This window comes from Nansenia antarctica (genome assembly GCF_963989245.1).
Source record: "Nansenia antarctica genome assembly, chromosome: 9".
NCBI lineage: Eukaryota > Metazoa > Chordata > Actinopteri > Argentiniformes > Microstomatidae > Nansenia > Nansenia antarctica.
This window is the reverse complement of record NC_137679.1, coordinates 10,880,759-10,897,098: the sequence shown is the minus strand read 5'-3', so window position 1 is coordinate 10,897,098 and position 16,340 is coordinate 10,880,759. Positions and strand designations below refer to the sequence as shown.

The 16,340-nt window shown below is 46.3% G+C and overlaps 1 protein-coding gene across 1 annotated transcript; it reads left to right on the top strand.

Moving 5' to 3' along the window:
* Positions 1-12,096: 12,096 nt before the first annotated feature.
* Positions 12,097-16,340, top strand: rag1 (recombination activating 1; the record flags this gene model as incomplete). Its single annotated transcript, XM_080539199.1, has 4 exons — positions 12,097-12,428; positions 12,633-13,705; positions 14,347-15,766; positions 16,013-16,340. 4 exons carry the CDS (start codon positions 12,097-12,099, stop codon positions 16,338-16,340), a joined length of 3,153 nt encoding a protein of 1,050 aa, XP_080395325.1.

Genomic DNA, 16,340 nt, shown 5'->3' with positions numbered 1-16,340 from the left:
ATGGGTGGACCCAGGTGCGGTGCATATAATGAAGCAGACGAAAGGCAGCGATTCATAAAATAATAGTTTCTTTACTTGAAGATTCTTGAAGGTTTTGGTTTTTTAACACAGGATACAATTAAAAGAAGTAGAAGGCGCACACTCTAGTTCCAGATGCAAAAAGAGTAGATTTTTAATTGACAACGGTTTCGGCCGTAGCCTTTGTCAAGTCTTACAAACAACATGCAGTGCATGACAGCCATTAAATAGACATGTAGGCTAGATTGAATAGGTAAGTTACCTCGCCTAGGTTTTATGCGGTGTGCATTCTCTTCCTTTTTCAATTAACACAGGATACAAAACACAAACTTTACGCAAAAATCGAATGGAAAAAACTGAAATAGTAGGTAAGTAAAGGCAAGTTAGGAAAGAGAGAGAGAGAGTGAGACAGACAGTGATAGATTCTGCCAGGGTAGTCCAGGGGGGTCCAGGTTAGCTAACTCTTTCCCCATCAGAGAGAGAGAAAGAGAGATTAGGGGTGGTGATGAGAGGAGAGGTAGTGCCTGGATGTAAGTTAACTCGAAAAATAAAGAAGAGAGAACATCTCATTACTCGAACTCAAAATAACAGCGGCTTACTTCTCGTACAAACGGTGCAGACACTGTGACAGACTGAGCGGGGGGAGTGCAGAGGACTGAGGCCGTAAAAAGGCAGAGCATCAAACAAAGGGGCAAGTAATAAGTCCCATAATGAGAGATTGAGAGTGTGAGGTGGCACAACGAGCGGCTGGAGAGGGACACCTAGGGGTCGCCCTGGGAATAGCGTATACCGTCCGTAATGGAGAGATATTTTGGCAGACACATACTTGTAGCAGAAAGAGAATTGAAAGGAAGAACTAATGAGGCTAATAACCTGAAGCGAAATGTTCCCCTTTACTGCAGAGGGCTGTCTCATAGGTATCATAAAACACACCTTTTCACAACGGCTTACTTGGTTTGATCTCCTGTATTTTGTTTGTTGTTATATCTGATTTTGCTGTTTTTTATCTCATTTTGCTTTGTCGATTTTAATGTTTTGATATGTGGTTTTAAACTGTCTTGTGAGGTGTCCTTGAGAGCCTTGAAAGGCGCCCATAAATAAAATGTATTATTGTTATTATTATTATTATTATTATCATCCTTTAACGTTTCCCTGTTATCACATAGTCTACTGCCTGCTAGTATGTGCAATCGTTTTAAGAAGGCATACAGATAAGACATTTTGGTTGACACACACACAAGCACGCACGCACAGAAAATCCTGTGCATCCAGTTTACCTTGATCCCAGAGACAGCTTCCTAAAATCAAACCTCTACCAGCCATGTTAGACATGTTACTCTCACACACATACTCAAATACAGGCAGCCCAAAAAAATGCTAAACTCTATCACTACCTCTGACTCACTCCACTCCCAAAACATGTTCCAAGGCAGGTGTGATGGTTTATTCAATAGTCAATTTTAACTACTCTCTTTTCCAACTTCAGCGGCCACATTTCTTTGACTACTTCATTCCTGATGCATCATGAGGGTTTGTTCAGGCCACTGATTTAGAACTGTTCTATCTCTATGGTTTTTAGACAAAAAAAGTAATATGCCAAAGCGACTTACATCGCAGTGAGTGCATACATTTTTCATTTTCTGGTTTCAGCAGGAATCATACCCACATCCTAAGCATTGTTAGCACAATGCTCTACCAACTGAGCCACAGAGGACCACAAATAATAATGATAATAATATATTATATACAGTATAACATATAATAAATAATGTCAAATAATCTAGAGCTACTGTATGTCACATTATCCAGAGTTTGAGACAATTATATCTCAATGTACAGTATTCCAATTCGGGAACTAGTTTGGTAACGTATCCCCAAACCTAATACATATTATGTCTTTCTAAAGAGACCAGTGTCGTCCTGACCAACAGGTTTGTGTGTGTGTGAGAGCTGAAAGGCCAAGCAGATTCCTGCTGTTCTCTGTGATTCATGGTGTGTTTGATAAACGTTCTACCACCTGCTCTCTGGCTCGGCCTGTTATTTCTCTCTCCATGCTGGACTAGCCTCCAGATGACATCGGTACCCCCCCCGCCCCCATTCCACCCGTCACCCGCCACCCGCCATCCCAACTCCCATTCCTCATCTCCCCCTCCTCACATAATTATGCTGTGAATTGGTTTAAAGATCAGTCACTCTAAATCAACCCTGAATCAGCGCGTGTCACCAGCGCCATTGTCCCTCCGTCTGAGCTATGACACCGCTGCCGCTGAAAAGGGCACAGTCGTCCTGGCATTTCCCATAATGGACTTTTTAGTTAAAGGACAGGGAAAATAATAACCGGATCTATGTGTAGGAGCTGAGCCGTTTGTCTTTTCTTCCGGGAGTCGAGCCCAGAGACAATCGGGGGGGTTAGGGGCTGACAGTCAACAGCGCTGCTCTTTTCACACTTGCCAACACGCAGGAGGGTTGTCCTTTTCACCTCTCTCCAGTGGCCAATGATCTGCCCATTACACTGTCGGAGAGAAAGATGAAAAGAGAGAGAGAGAGAGAGAGAGAGAGAGAGAGGGAAATGGCCCCCGAGTTTTGTGAGGAATCTGTTTCAGCTTCTCTGTTTTTGTGGTTGGGGGAGTGGAGCCCCAACTTAAGGCCCGGCCTATGGAGATAGGAGAGGTTCTGAGAGTCCAGAATCTGTGTTTAGGTATAGTAAGTAAGTAAGTAAGTAACGTTTATTTATGTAGCACAAAATGTACAACGACAAGAGCCGCCCAAAGTGCTTAACAGATAAAATATAAAGATAAAAACAAGATAAGAGATAAAATACAGATTAAAGAAAACTGATCAAATAGAAAAATACACTAAAAGCAAGGTGCAGTACAAATAAAAGTGCAAAGAGTGCAGTGTCGGGAAGGCAGGCTCACCTCAGGTCAAAGGCCAGGGAGAAAAGATGTGTTTTGACTAGTTTTTTTAAAAGCCTCAATGCTCTCGGCGGCTCTGATGTGGAGGGGGAGACTATTCCAGAGCCTAGGGGCGGCCTTAGAGAAGGCTCTGTCCCCTCTAGTTTGTAATTTAGTCCTGGGGACCTCCAGAAGCAGTTGCTCAGCTGACCTATGGGCTCTGGATGGAGGTGTGGTGGTATAACTTATAGTGGGAGCATCTTACTTCTTTTAGAGATTGAACTCTCTTCTGTTTTTCTTTGAAATTACTTTTTTCCCTTTTGCGAGACACTATCCTGCAGCTGACTGAGCGGCTGTGTAAATTTGCTTATAGGTTTATAGAAAAAGCACTAAGACACGATTAAACACAAAACCAATTCACTGAGCGAATGTTTACGTGGCTGGAGGTCCCCTGGCACCGTGAAGCCCGCTCCTCACTCAGTGAAATCTAGATTTAATTAACTTAGAATTAAAGAGCATTGTTATTTTGATTAAAGACACCAGGCCTTATTCCCCACACTACCCTGGCATCCCTGAATCCAGCTTAGGCTTTAATTTCATTAGGTTTACAGAGAGTGGCTCTTGCCCATCTGGAGTGTCTGCTTCCTGCTCAGATATACAGTAGGTCTTACTTCATGGTGAGTCCAACTATAAACACACACACACAGGTTCTGTACATTATGAAGACAATTTGCTGGTTTATGCTGAAGCTGAATTGCGATTGCTCTGTCAACTCAATCATGCCTTTAGCTGATTCGGACAGAAAGTTCACACTCTACCGTTTACCTAATGGTGCATCCTTCTTCTTCTTATGTTGTTAATGCATAAATGTGAGCAACAGTGTCATCTGCCACCAATAGGCTGCAATATAAATAGCAGATTAGATAAACAAAAATGTATTATTTTTAGTATTCTATTTTTTTTTTTTTTTTTTTTTTTTACATTTCTAGCATTAGAAGCACATCAACAGTCAAGTTCATTGTCATTTTATTTATTTGTATATATATTTCCATGTTTTCAGGCTCAATAGGATAATTATGCGTGTGTTGTGCTTTACCACAAATTTAAAAACAAGAAAGTAAATGGGGAATAAACAATGATAATAGTCCATTATTACAACGCAAAGTATGCATCCTCTGTAACATCACTTCAAAGTGGATCAGCTAATTGTCATTCAACATGTCAATTATTTCCTTTCAAAGGTGAGAATTAGCCTACATCATAGTGATTAAAAGTTGCTTGTTAGAATTAATGAGACTAAAAACTGCTCCTGGTCTAATGGAATTAGTAGTATAGAGCGAAACAGAATTCAATCTTTGAGTTTTAAGTTTTAGGTTTAGTTCATAGAGTGCAGTTCTCACCTTTTACTTCTGACTCAGTTGACACAATGTTCATTGTTTATATTTGCATGGAAAGCTTTGTATGTTTTTTGCGATCATGATGTAGTTATATAATTACATACTTAATATGTGATTACACAATATCATTGTAGAACAGAGCAATTGAGTTCAAAGTAAAACTTAAATGTGCTCTAAACCATAAGTGGAGAGGACAGAGGCTTCACATTTAAGCAGCTGTGAGTCTGAATTCTTAGACGGCATGACTATGCTAAGCTAGCAATAGCCCTAATATGTTTCCCATATTGTCAAGACATCAGAACAAACAGAACAGAACAATACAGAGCAAGACTGAAATGTCCTGCTCTTGTGAGTACAACATGAGAGTACATTGCAATTCTCAATTTTCACATCAACGTTACGATGGTGAACATACCAGGTGAAGATGCTGTCTTCTGTGAAAGCAGATACATTCTGTGTGCTCTAGCTCTCTGTTGAAGCTCTTTTAGGCAACGGGGGTGACATCACGTCATAAAGTCATAAAGTCATAGTCATACAGGGTCACGCAACAGTTCCCACCCATGCAAGGCCTCCAGACAACATCTCTCTACCCAGCTGTCCCCTCTCTGACACTGTGTGATTATAGGGGCTTTTACCCGAGGCTGGAGGAGAGAGAAGGATTAATGTCCCTCATACTGACAATCGCATTAATGATTATTAGCAAAACCAGAAGTGAGGGTATTGAGAGCGGGAGGAAGCAGTGAGAGAGAGTGAGAGAGAGAGACAGATGGATGAGGGTAGTATGAGTAGTAGGAAAAGGGGACTTTATTGGCAGCTACCGTTAGCTGTGCATCGGGGGTCCACCTCCTTGACTATTAATTTACAAGTCATCTTTCAGGAAGAGGGAGTGGGGAGGAGACACAGTGGGAGGTGAGGTGACTATTATTGGAATAGTGTGGATGAGAATGTGAACTTATTGAACTTCTTTGCCATGCATTGGGAAGTCAAGTGCATCCTTAATTTCTTCCATTCTTCATTACATGTCCTAATACTACATACAATAGTCTACAATTCTTTCAGCCCTGGTTGAATGCAGTGGATACAAATCTCTGCCAGGTACTTTTTGAGTATACTGGATGAATTATTTAGATCTCACGATCTCAAGGTCTGTCTGTTTGCTATTTGGCCTAGATAGTTCAGACACGAGTGTCTCTGGAGTTGAACTATTTATCATCTGTTCCTTCAATCACCGTTGTCCCCCCTGTGTTCTCCATACTGATCCAATTCTCTGCATTTGATATTTATGTTGTATATGGATATTTATGTTATATTTAGTTATAGAAAGAGACTCCATTTTTGAAATTGTGGAATATATTGTAAGGAAGGGGCAGGACTAGATACGTTTTCACTTCCTCCTGTCCCCTCCCGAACGCGCTAGTGTAAGTTGCACGGGATGAAATTGTGTTGGATAACTTTTTTTCTTTTCAAATGTTTATGTTTTTATATGTTTTTATATGTTTATTGTGTTTGGGACAAATAAAAATCGAATCAAATCAAATTATCCAGTGTAATTCTTACTCCAGATCACCCACCCCCCTCTCTCTCTCTCTTGCACACACGCACACACAGGCTCACACACACACACACACACATCGCTGCAGTGGAGATGCCGTTGATTGGGCTTATCTCCGTATAGAAAACAACCCCCTCCTATACCAGATGCCCTCTGCGAGCCCTACCGTCCTCACTAACCAACCGACAGCTCCGCCAGGGGAGGCTGGTTCATTAGGTGCAATTGGGCAATGCCCCACCAAAGGGAGAAGAGAGAGATTTTTTTTCTATGACTTCTAGACAGTGTTGCTTCTGAATATCATAGTCCAATCAGCTAGTGTTCTGTGGAGTATATCATAGTCCAATCAGCTAGTGTTCTGTGGAGTATGTTCCAATCAGCTTCAAGTCCCGCCCCTTTCGGGGCAACTTTCAGTCTACTCGAAGTTGCACTAGGCTGTTCTCGTAGACTTGCATGTAAAATCTATTTTGGTAACTTCAGGCCATTCGGTCAATTGTCTATGGGGTTTTGGGACATGCACCGAAAGGGGCGGGACTTGAAGCTGATTGGAACATACTCCACAGAACACTAGCTGATTGGACTATGATATACGCCACAGAACACTAGCTGATTGGACTATGATATTCAGAAGCAACACTGTCTAGAAGTCATAGAAAAAAAATCTCTCTCTTCTCCCTTTGGTGGGGAGCCAGCCTCCCCTGCTTGAGGATATTACAACTGGACCTATTACCGAAGTCAAACTTCGTTTGTGGTCGCAATCTCCGCGCAATCTCCGCGCAATCTCCGCGGCTGTTAGGCTGCTACTGTTGGTGTTTTGCGAAGCCAGAATACACAAACTCGACCTGAAGGTAAGAGAGTCAGCTAAGATAAAAGCTACTTCAAACATTTAGTAATATCGTCAGCATGGTACGTTTTCTATTGTCGTCTTTTAGCTTGTTTGTTTATGTATTCAGCACACGCACACACACACACACACACACACACACACACACACACACACACGCACACACGCACACACGCACACACGCACACACACACACACTCACACTCACACACTCACTAGAGGGGATGAAGAGGTCTGTACAGGGGGGTAGGGGGGATGAAGAGGTCTGTACAGGGGGGTAGAGGGGATGAAGAGGTCTGTACAGGGGGGTAGAGGGGATGGAGAGGTCTGTACAGGGGGGGTAGAGGGGATGGAGAGGTCTGTACAGGGGGGTAGGGGGGATGAGGAGGTATGTAGAGGTGGGTAGGGGGGATGAAGAGGTCTGTAGAGGTGGGTAGGGGGGATGAAGAGGTCTGTAGAGGTGGGTAGGGGGGATGAAGAGGTCTGTACAGGGGGGTAGAGGGGATGAAGAGGTCTGTACAGGGGGGTAGAGGGGATGAAGAGGTCTGTACAGGGGGGTAGAGGGGATGGAGAGGTCTGTACAGGGGGGTAGGGGGGATGAGGAGGTATGTACAGGGGGGTAGAGGGGATGAAGAGGTCTGTACAGGGGGGTAGAGGGGATGAAGAGGTCTGTACAGGGGGGGTAGAGGGGATGGAGAGGTCTGTACAGGGGGGTAGGGGGGATGAGGAGGTATGTACAGGGGGGTAGAGGGGATGAAGAGGTCTGTACAGGGGGGTAGGGGGGATGAGGAGGTATGTACAGGGGGGTAGAGGGGATGGAGAGGTCTGTACAGGGGGTAGAGGGGATGGAGAGGTCTGTAGAGGTGGGTAGAGGAGATGTAGAGGTGGGTAGAGGTGATGAAGAGGTCTGTAGAGGTGGGTAGAGGGGATGAAGAGGTCTGTACAGGGGGGTAGAGGGGATGAAGAGGTCTGTAGAGGTGGGTAGAGGGGATGAAGAGGTCTGTACAGGGGGGTAGAGGGGATGGCGAGGTCTGTACAGGGGGGTAGAGCTATTCTCATGCTAAAATCGACTGTAAATCCAGATTTTAAAGTTGATATTCTTCCCCGTGGAGCATGCCCCCATAACCTGTGCCCCACCCAAAATGTTTAGCACCAGCCGCCACTGAGCTCCGCATCCTCCTAAACTCCTAAACCTCGCCCCAGTCATGTTCTTCACATTCGTAAGACTCAACCACAGGCCAGGTGGCTGTCTCTGCCAGCCGCATTCCCCATAAATCAAACTGCCATTGAGTTGATCAATAACAAGTCAATTAGCAGACACAGAGAGATGGTGGGTCTCAAGGGGGTCACTGCTTGTTTGTTAAACAGACATCTGCAGCTCCATCCCTGTCTAGCATGGAGCTATGTGTCACTCTTATTGGGAGCAGAATATGTCTACCTACCTACTTAGGGTTGAGATATATCTCTCCACAATCCATCATCAGCCCATACAGACCTCTGCATGTCCTCAAAGATGATGCACTCTGCAGGTAATAATATAATAATAATAATAATAATAATAATAATAATAATACATTAGACTTAGATAGCGTTTTTCTAGACACTCAAAGACACTTTACAAACTGAAAAGATCGAGTAGTAATAATAAAAAGAAACAAAAAATAAATAGAAGAAAGTATAGGGGCCTAATTGAGGTAGTGCTGGAGACACAGGGGAGGGGGAGAGGGTTAACTGGTGAAGGCGAGCTTGAAGAGGCGGGTTTTGAGGGCCTGTTTAAATGTTGGGAGGGTGTTGGCCTGTCTGATGTCGTTGGGGAGGGCGTTACAGAGGGACGGGGCTGCGGCCGAAAAGGCCCAAGTCCGGAGCTTGGTCCTGGTGGTCTTGAGGGTATAAAGGTATATACCCTGTTGTTCTGTATTTCCTCTATTTCCATATATGCATAAGTTGAAAATGTAAATAGATTAAAATGCCCCCAATTTATATGTGTTGTGCGTGCCAAGGTCAATTGTAATTACATAACGTTATCAACAGTCAAACAGTATTATATGCCATGCCACAATGCCGCAGTCTGTGTTCATCCTGGGCTGGTGGAATGCAGAGATGAGTGGGGAAGACTAAATGTTTGCACCGGGGCCGCTGACTGTGTGTCTAATGACTTGGCTGGCAGATCCAGCACAGCAGAGAGAGAGAGAGAGAGAAGGAGAGAGAGAGAGAGCACAGCGGAGAGAGAGAGAGAGAGAGAGAGAGAGAGAGAGAGAGAGAGAGAGAGAGAGAGAGAGAGAGAGAGAGAGAGAGAGAGAGAGAGAGAGAGAGAGAGAGAGAGAGAGAGAGCACAGCGGAGAGAGAGTCCCACGGTGAGGAGGAAAGATTAATCCTCTGGATGAAATCAAACTAGAGTGATCTTCGGCAAATACGCTGTCGATCCAGGGAGACATTACGTCAAAGTATTCTCCCTAATTAGTGTTCATTGATAATGTAGACAGGGAGGAAATTACGTGGAATGAAATTAACTACTTGATTGAAACTAAAAGCAAAACAAAACAAGAGCTTATCATCTCCAATGTGTATGGAATACCCTGCATAAATACCAACTGCATTTCCAAAATAGTTAATCTTGAGAGGTCTCTGTAGACGGTAGACTACACTGATCCTGAATCAGAAAATAAATCAAATTAAATTAAAAAGTGCTTTACATACATTATTTAAAATTACAGCAAGAGGATGAATAAAAGCAAATATAAGAAGTAAATAGATAAAACATTTAAAAAGACAATAGTTAATGGAAAAAAAGACATTGTGTTTGTGTTTAATCATAACTGGTGCAAAACATGAAGGTTTTTAGCTTAGATTTAAATATTTTAAAGGTTTGGGCCTGTTTGATTTCTTCAGGGAGTTTGTTCCAGGAGCATGCAGCAGTGTGACTGAAAGCTGCTGCACCGTGTTTTGTTTTTACTCTTGGAATTATTAGCTGATTTGTCTCAGCTGATCTTAGGGACCTTGCGGGAATATAGGGTGGGAGGAGATCTGATATGTATTTTGGTCCAAGACCATTTTGTGATTTGTATGTAATTAGGAGGATTTTGAATTCAATTATCTGAGAGACTGGTAGCCAGTGCAGGGATCTCAGGATTGGTGTAATGTGTTCAAATTTCGTTGTTTTTGTTAGGACCCTAGCAGCGGCGTTTTGGATGAGCTGCAATTTACGAACAGCTCCTTTAGATAGGCCTGTTAGTAGACCATTACAATAATCAAGTCTACTCGAAACAAATGCATGGATGAGTTTTTCAAGGTCTTGCTTGGACATGAAACCTCTCATTCTTGTTATGTTTTTCAGGTGATAGTAGGCTGATTTAGTTATCGAGTTTATGTGGCTGTTGAAGTTTAGATCGGAGTCTAGAATTACACCAAGATTTCTGACCTGTTTTTAGTGTGAAGAGAGAGAGAATCAAGTTTTGCACTGACTTTCGATGTTCCCATGTCAACATTGATATCTTTTTCACTATGACCTAATTTCATTTGAAGTATACTGACATGAAAAGGCCTCTGCAAGCCAACCTGATGGATGCTGGACAGAAAAGAAACCTTTAGGAGAGAGAGACCCTAATTCTCCTAATTCCGCTGAATCTGAAAAGACAATGCCAGTATGGATTTACTCGGTGTTCCATTCCTTCTCTGTACTAGTAACCTTTTATCTGTTTTGCTGTCTCTCCCAAACCTTTCACAGTTTAGACCACCTGCTTGAGGTGCATCTGCAGATGGGGGGTGAGAGAAGGGGGGGTAAGAGGTAACCAGAGTCACCAGCTGGAAGTGAATTCAATGTGTGTGTGTGTGTGTGTGTGTGTGAGTGTGTGTTTTACATGTGTGTATGCATGCTTGTGTGTGTGTGTGTGTGTGTATGTGTGTGTGTGAGTGTGTGCGTGCGTGCCTGTGTGTTTGTGTGTGTGTGTGTGTGCGTGTGTGTTTGGGGTTAACGTCAAACTTTTTTTCTGATCAGCTGCCTGTGTCTCAGGTGGCAGTGTTTGTCTGTTGGAGTCTCCTGACAGGGGTATAAATACCAGAGACAGAGAGAAAGAGAGGGATCCTTTCTATGGAGTAACTCAGTGGGAGACAGACCAAACCAAGAATCAACCAGACATCCAGACACACACACACACACACACACACACACACACACACACTGCGCAAGCCCTGGCTCCGAGACTTCCCCTGTGCCTCCATGCAGAGAGGACCCCCAGGGGACCCAGCTGAGACTGAAAAACAAGGTAAGGGCCAGCTGACATACAGACACACACACACACACACACACACACACACACACACACACACACACAGGCTCAGCTGTTTGTCTCAGAGGAGAGCTCAGCAGAGAGAGCCTGGGAGTGATGCAGACGGCCAGACTCTACCCAGGGAGAACACTAACACTCAGAACATACACACAGAGATATTGAGTTGAGAGTGGGAGAATGCAACTATGGGTGCACTATGGGTGTGCAATGGTAATGGTAAGGGTCAGCAAATGGTTCTATTTGTGTGATTGATTATTCATTTGATTGAAGTATAAATTAATGTTTGTTGACAATGGAACTTCTTGAGTATATAGATGTAAATGGGTTTGCTCTGGCATATGGTGCATTGTCCTTTACTGTGAGGATGAGTATTTGAGAAACGTTACATTATTGAAAAGCAACTGCTTCAGGACTCTGCTTGAGAAATGGGAAATATATCCCCTTATAATGTCTGGTTAACATGGCCGTTTTCTTGTTTGCCTTTCCTGCACTTTGGTCAATAACTTTGTATTATAAGACAAGTTTCATATTCCTCCATTTTTCTGTGTGCTTTAAATGCCATTCAGTGCCTTCTGGGGCTCCAATTCTGGCTGCAGCCAAGAAAATGACTAATATAAGTGATTGACAGCCTTGCAGTGATAAGGGCACCCATTTAGAAAACTCGCTGTGTCCAAGGAAAAAAAGACACAATAGCTCCCTGAGCAATAGGGTTCGAGAGAAGAGAAATATGTTTTTCGGTGGTGGATCAATTCCTGAATGCTTGTCTCATGCATTTTACAGAAGATCTAAATGTCACTTATGGTATAATACAGCACTCTGGTTCACAGCTCAGTGGTTCTCTCCGGGGAGGGATTCCAGAGGACTTTAGAGAGAAATTCCAAGAGAATTAAGTAAATGGGGCTCAACAGTGAAATGATACTGGAATTATTATGCGAATTTGTGCACACAAATCTCTTCTCTATACCCACTAATGTGCTCTTTTTTAGGCCTCTAAAATAAATTCGTACTCCTGTAACTAACCTTTCTCTCCACCTCTCTCCTCTCACCTCTTCTCTCACTCCTCTCCTGTCCTCTCTCCAGGATCTGATACCGTGGTCATATAATGGAGATGGGGACCCTGGAGACAGACGCCCCCAGATATGCCATGCCTGCCGAGCTTCGTCACTCCTACTCCAAGTTCTCTGACTGGAAGTTTAAGCTGTTCCGGGTCAAGTCCATGGAGCGGGCCCCGCTGCCCAGTGAGACACACCTCAAGGGAGGGGCAGTGGCTGGGGTAGTGGCCCCTGCGGCTCCAGGGGACCCGGTGGATGAAGCGATGGGTCTCCCAGGGAGTGTGATGAAGCTCTGTCTGGGGGGTAAGAGCAAGGAAAACGTGGAGGGTCCGGGCCGCAGAGTGGACCTGAAACTGCAGGAGATTGACACTCATATGAACCATCTCAGGTGAATATTCCATATAGTACTGTAATAACAAAAACTGTTCAACTCCATTACTATGCAAAATACAAAGCAATTACCAAGGTTCTGTACTATATGTAGCCTGTGTTATTACCATCTTGTTACTAGTAATTCACAGAGTTACTATGCAGGTACTGTTAATGATAAGTGCATATTAATACTAACATACCCGTCTGCGTGCACGTGCAGGGGTCTGTGCCGCCTTTGTGGTGTGCTGCTGAGGAAAGCCAAAGGCTCGGAGCATGACGCCCAGGGGTCTCTGGACGAGGCGAGCAGAGGGTCCCTGCGTAGAATGGGCTGCAAGGCCACCAGCTGGTCTGAGGTCATCCTCAAGGTCTTCAAAGTGGACGTGGTAGGGGACATGGAATCTGTCCACCCTCCGTCTTTCTGTCACCGCTGCTGGATGGCCGCCATGCGAGGAGGGGGCTTCTGCAGCTTCTCCCCAACCCGGGTCTCTGAGTGGAGGCCCCACTCCGTCCTCTGTCCTCTATGCTTCCCCAAGAAGCCCTCGCTCCAGCGGAGAGGGAGGAAGAGGAGGAGACCCCCCCGTGGAGCTCAGCGCCTTGCTAAGAAAACCAAGTGGGACAACCAGGACAGCCTCAGACCCTGGGTGAGATCCAGTGTCCAGAGAGTTCAGTGGGTGAGGAGCATCACTCTCTGCCAGAAGGAGCACCTCAGTGTCAAGCTGCTCTCCGAGGAGCTCCCCGTGGACTTCCTGTGCTCCATCACCTGTCAGGTGTGTGACCACCTGCTCTCTGACCCTGTCCAGTCCCCCTGCAAACACCTCTTCTGTCGCGGCTGTATCGTTAAGTACAGCCGAGCTCTGGGGTCACACTGCCCGGCCTGCACCCTGCCCTGTGCCCCCGCTGACCTCACCACCCCTGCCAAGGCCTTCCTGGGAGTCCTGCACTCACTCCCACTGTTCTGTCCCAGTGATGGCTGTGGGGAGCGGGTAAGGCTGGACTCATTCAGGGCCCACTGCCTTAGCCACCATCTGGAGGAGAACCAGGAAGACTCTACCCTGAAAGGCTTAGACAGCTACCTGCCTGTTAACAAGGGGGGGAGACCCCGTCAGCACCTGCTATCACTGACACGGCGGGCGCAGAAGCACCGTCTGAGGGACCTGAAGACCCAGGTGAAGGTTTTCGCAGAGAAGGAGGAAGGTGGTGACGTTAAGTCAGTTTGTCTGACGATGTTCCTGCTGGCTCTACGGGCTGGGAATGAGCACAGGCAGGCTGACGAGCTGGAGGCCATGATGCAAGGTAAGGGTCTTAGCATTCAAAAGTGAACTCAAAACGCAAACATTATCTGCACTCACAGGTAATGAAATGCTGTTGAGATTACAGTATCATACCTTTTCATTTTAAAGCTCACACTTGACAAGAAATCACACACATCACACACATTCATTACACAACTAGCTTGGAAGTTGGAAAGGATAAATGTTGGGAACTCTACTCTGAGATCTCTCTCCCTCTTTCTCTCTTTCACTCTCTATCTGTATCTCTCTCTCTCTCTCTTTCTCTCTAATGCACAATAACAACACTTGTTAGGATCAAAACAACATCAGCAGAAGTAGCTGCAAATTACACCAACCTCTGCTCTGGGGAATAGAGGCCAGCTGGTGTCTGTTTTCATCTGCAGCCAATACATCAGTTTGCCAGCTTCGCAGATTCACTTCTTTTCCCCGGATAACATTCATAATGATAGTAAATGTAGGGCTTCAATTAGGAAACATTTCATACTGCAATTATCATCAGAGCACTAGCATTTTTTGGTGGACTTTGGTTGTCTCTTTCATCAGAGTCTTTCGGTATCCATTCATGATATGCCTGTTTGTCTTTCGTTTGTTTTCATTATCGCTCACTTTCTATTTGTTTTCCCTGTCTTTCTCTCCCTCTAGGCAGGGGCATTAGCTTGCATCCTGCTGTTTGCCTAGCCATACGGATCAACACCTTCCTCAGCTGCAGCCAGTACCACAAGATGTACCGCACTGTTAAGGCTACAAGTGGCCGCCAGATCTTCCAGCCCTTACACACCCTGCGCAATGCTGAGAAGGAGCTCCTACCTGGCTACCACCCCTTCGAGTGGCAGCCGGCCCTCAAGAACGTGGCCACGTCGTGCCAGGTGGGCATCATCGACGGCCTCTCAGGGTGGACGGCCTCGGTGGATGACGCCCCTGCGGATACCATAACCCGGCGGTTCCGCTACGACGTGGCCCTGGTGTCGGCCCTGAAGGACCTGGAAGAAGACATCATGGAGGGCCTGAGGGAGCGAGGGCTGGAGGACAGCGCCTGCACCTCTGGCTTCAGCGTGACGATCAAAGAGTCCTGCGACGGCATGGGGGACATCAGCGAGAAACACGGCGGTGGGCCGCCCGTCCCCGAGAAGGCCGTGCGCTTCTCCATCACCGTCATGTCCGTCTCCGTCCAGGCCGAAGGAGAGGAGGAGGCGGTCACCGTCTTCCGGGAGCCCAAGCCCAACTCTGAACTGAGCTGTAAGCCGCTGTGCCTGATGCTCGTGGACGAGTCGGACCACGAGACGCTCACGGCGGTTCTAGGGCCTCTGCTGGCCGAGCGGAACGCCATGAAGCACAGCCGGCTCATTCTGTCCCTGGGTGGGCTACCTCGCTCCATCCGCTTCCACTTCAGAAGCACGGGTTACGACGAGAAGATGGTGCGCGAGATGGAGGGCCTGGAGGCCTCTGGCTCCACCTACATCTGCACCTTGTGTGACTCCACCAGGGCAGAGGCCTCCCACAACATGGTGCTCCACTCCATCACCCGCAGCCACGACGAGAACCTGGAGCGCTACGAGCTGTGGAGGACCAACCCCTTCTCTGAGTCCGCAGACGAGCTGCGGGACCGGGTCAAAGGCGTCTCCGCCAAGCCCTTCATGGAGACCCAGCCCACACTGGACGCCCTGCACTGCGACATCGGCAACGCCACCGAGTTCTACAAGATCTTCCAGGACGAGATCGGGGAGGTGTACCGCCGCCCCAATCCCACACGAGAGGAGCGGCGGAGCTGGAGAGCCACTTTGGACAAGCAACTGAGGAAGGAGATGAAGCTGAGGCCGGTGATGCGGATGAACGGGAACTACGCTCGGCGTCTGATGACCCGGGAGGCGATAGAGGTGGTGTGCGAGCTGGTGCCGTCAGAGGAGAGGCGGGAGGCCCTGAGGGAGCTGATGGGGCTCTACATCCAGATGAAGCCGGTGTGGCGCTCCTCCTGCCCGGCCAAGGAGTGCCCAGACCAGCTCTGCCGCTACAGCTTCAACTCCCAGCGCTTCGCAGAGCTCCTCTCCACCACCTTCAAGTACAGGTAATGTAATGTTTTGCACTGTATTCACCCATAGAAAATGTATGTGTGTGTGTGTATGTGTGTGTGTGTGTGTGTATGCTCTTATGATATTATGATGTTGTGTCTATGTAGAGTATGTGACCACAATGTGTGTTTTTTGTGTTTGTTTATTTGTGTTTTATTATGATTCTGAGATGCAGAATATATTTTTCCAGCAATGGCTGAACTATACAATTCTAATCAATTGTATTCCATTCCATTGTATAGGTACGACGGCAAAATCACCAACTACTTGCACAAGACGCTAGCCCACGTGCCTGAGATCGTGGAGAGGGATGGGTCCATCGGAGCCTGGGCCAGCGAGGGGAACGAGTCCGGGAACAAGCTGTTCAGGCGTTTCCGTAAGATGAACGCCCGCCAGTCCAAGGCCTTTGAGCTGGAGGACGTCCTGAAACACCACTGGCTCTACACCTCCAAATACCTGCAGAAGTTCATGGAGGCTCACAAGGACTCAGCCAAAGCCCTACAGGCCACCATCGACCCAACGGAGACACAGGAGGATGCAGACATATCCCTGGAAGTGCCAGACTTTTAA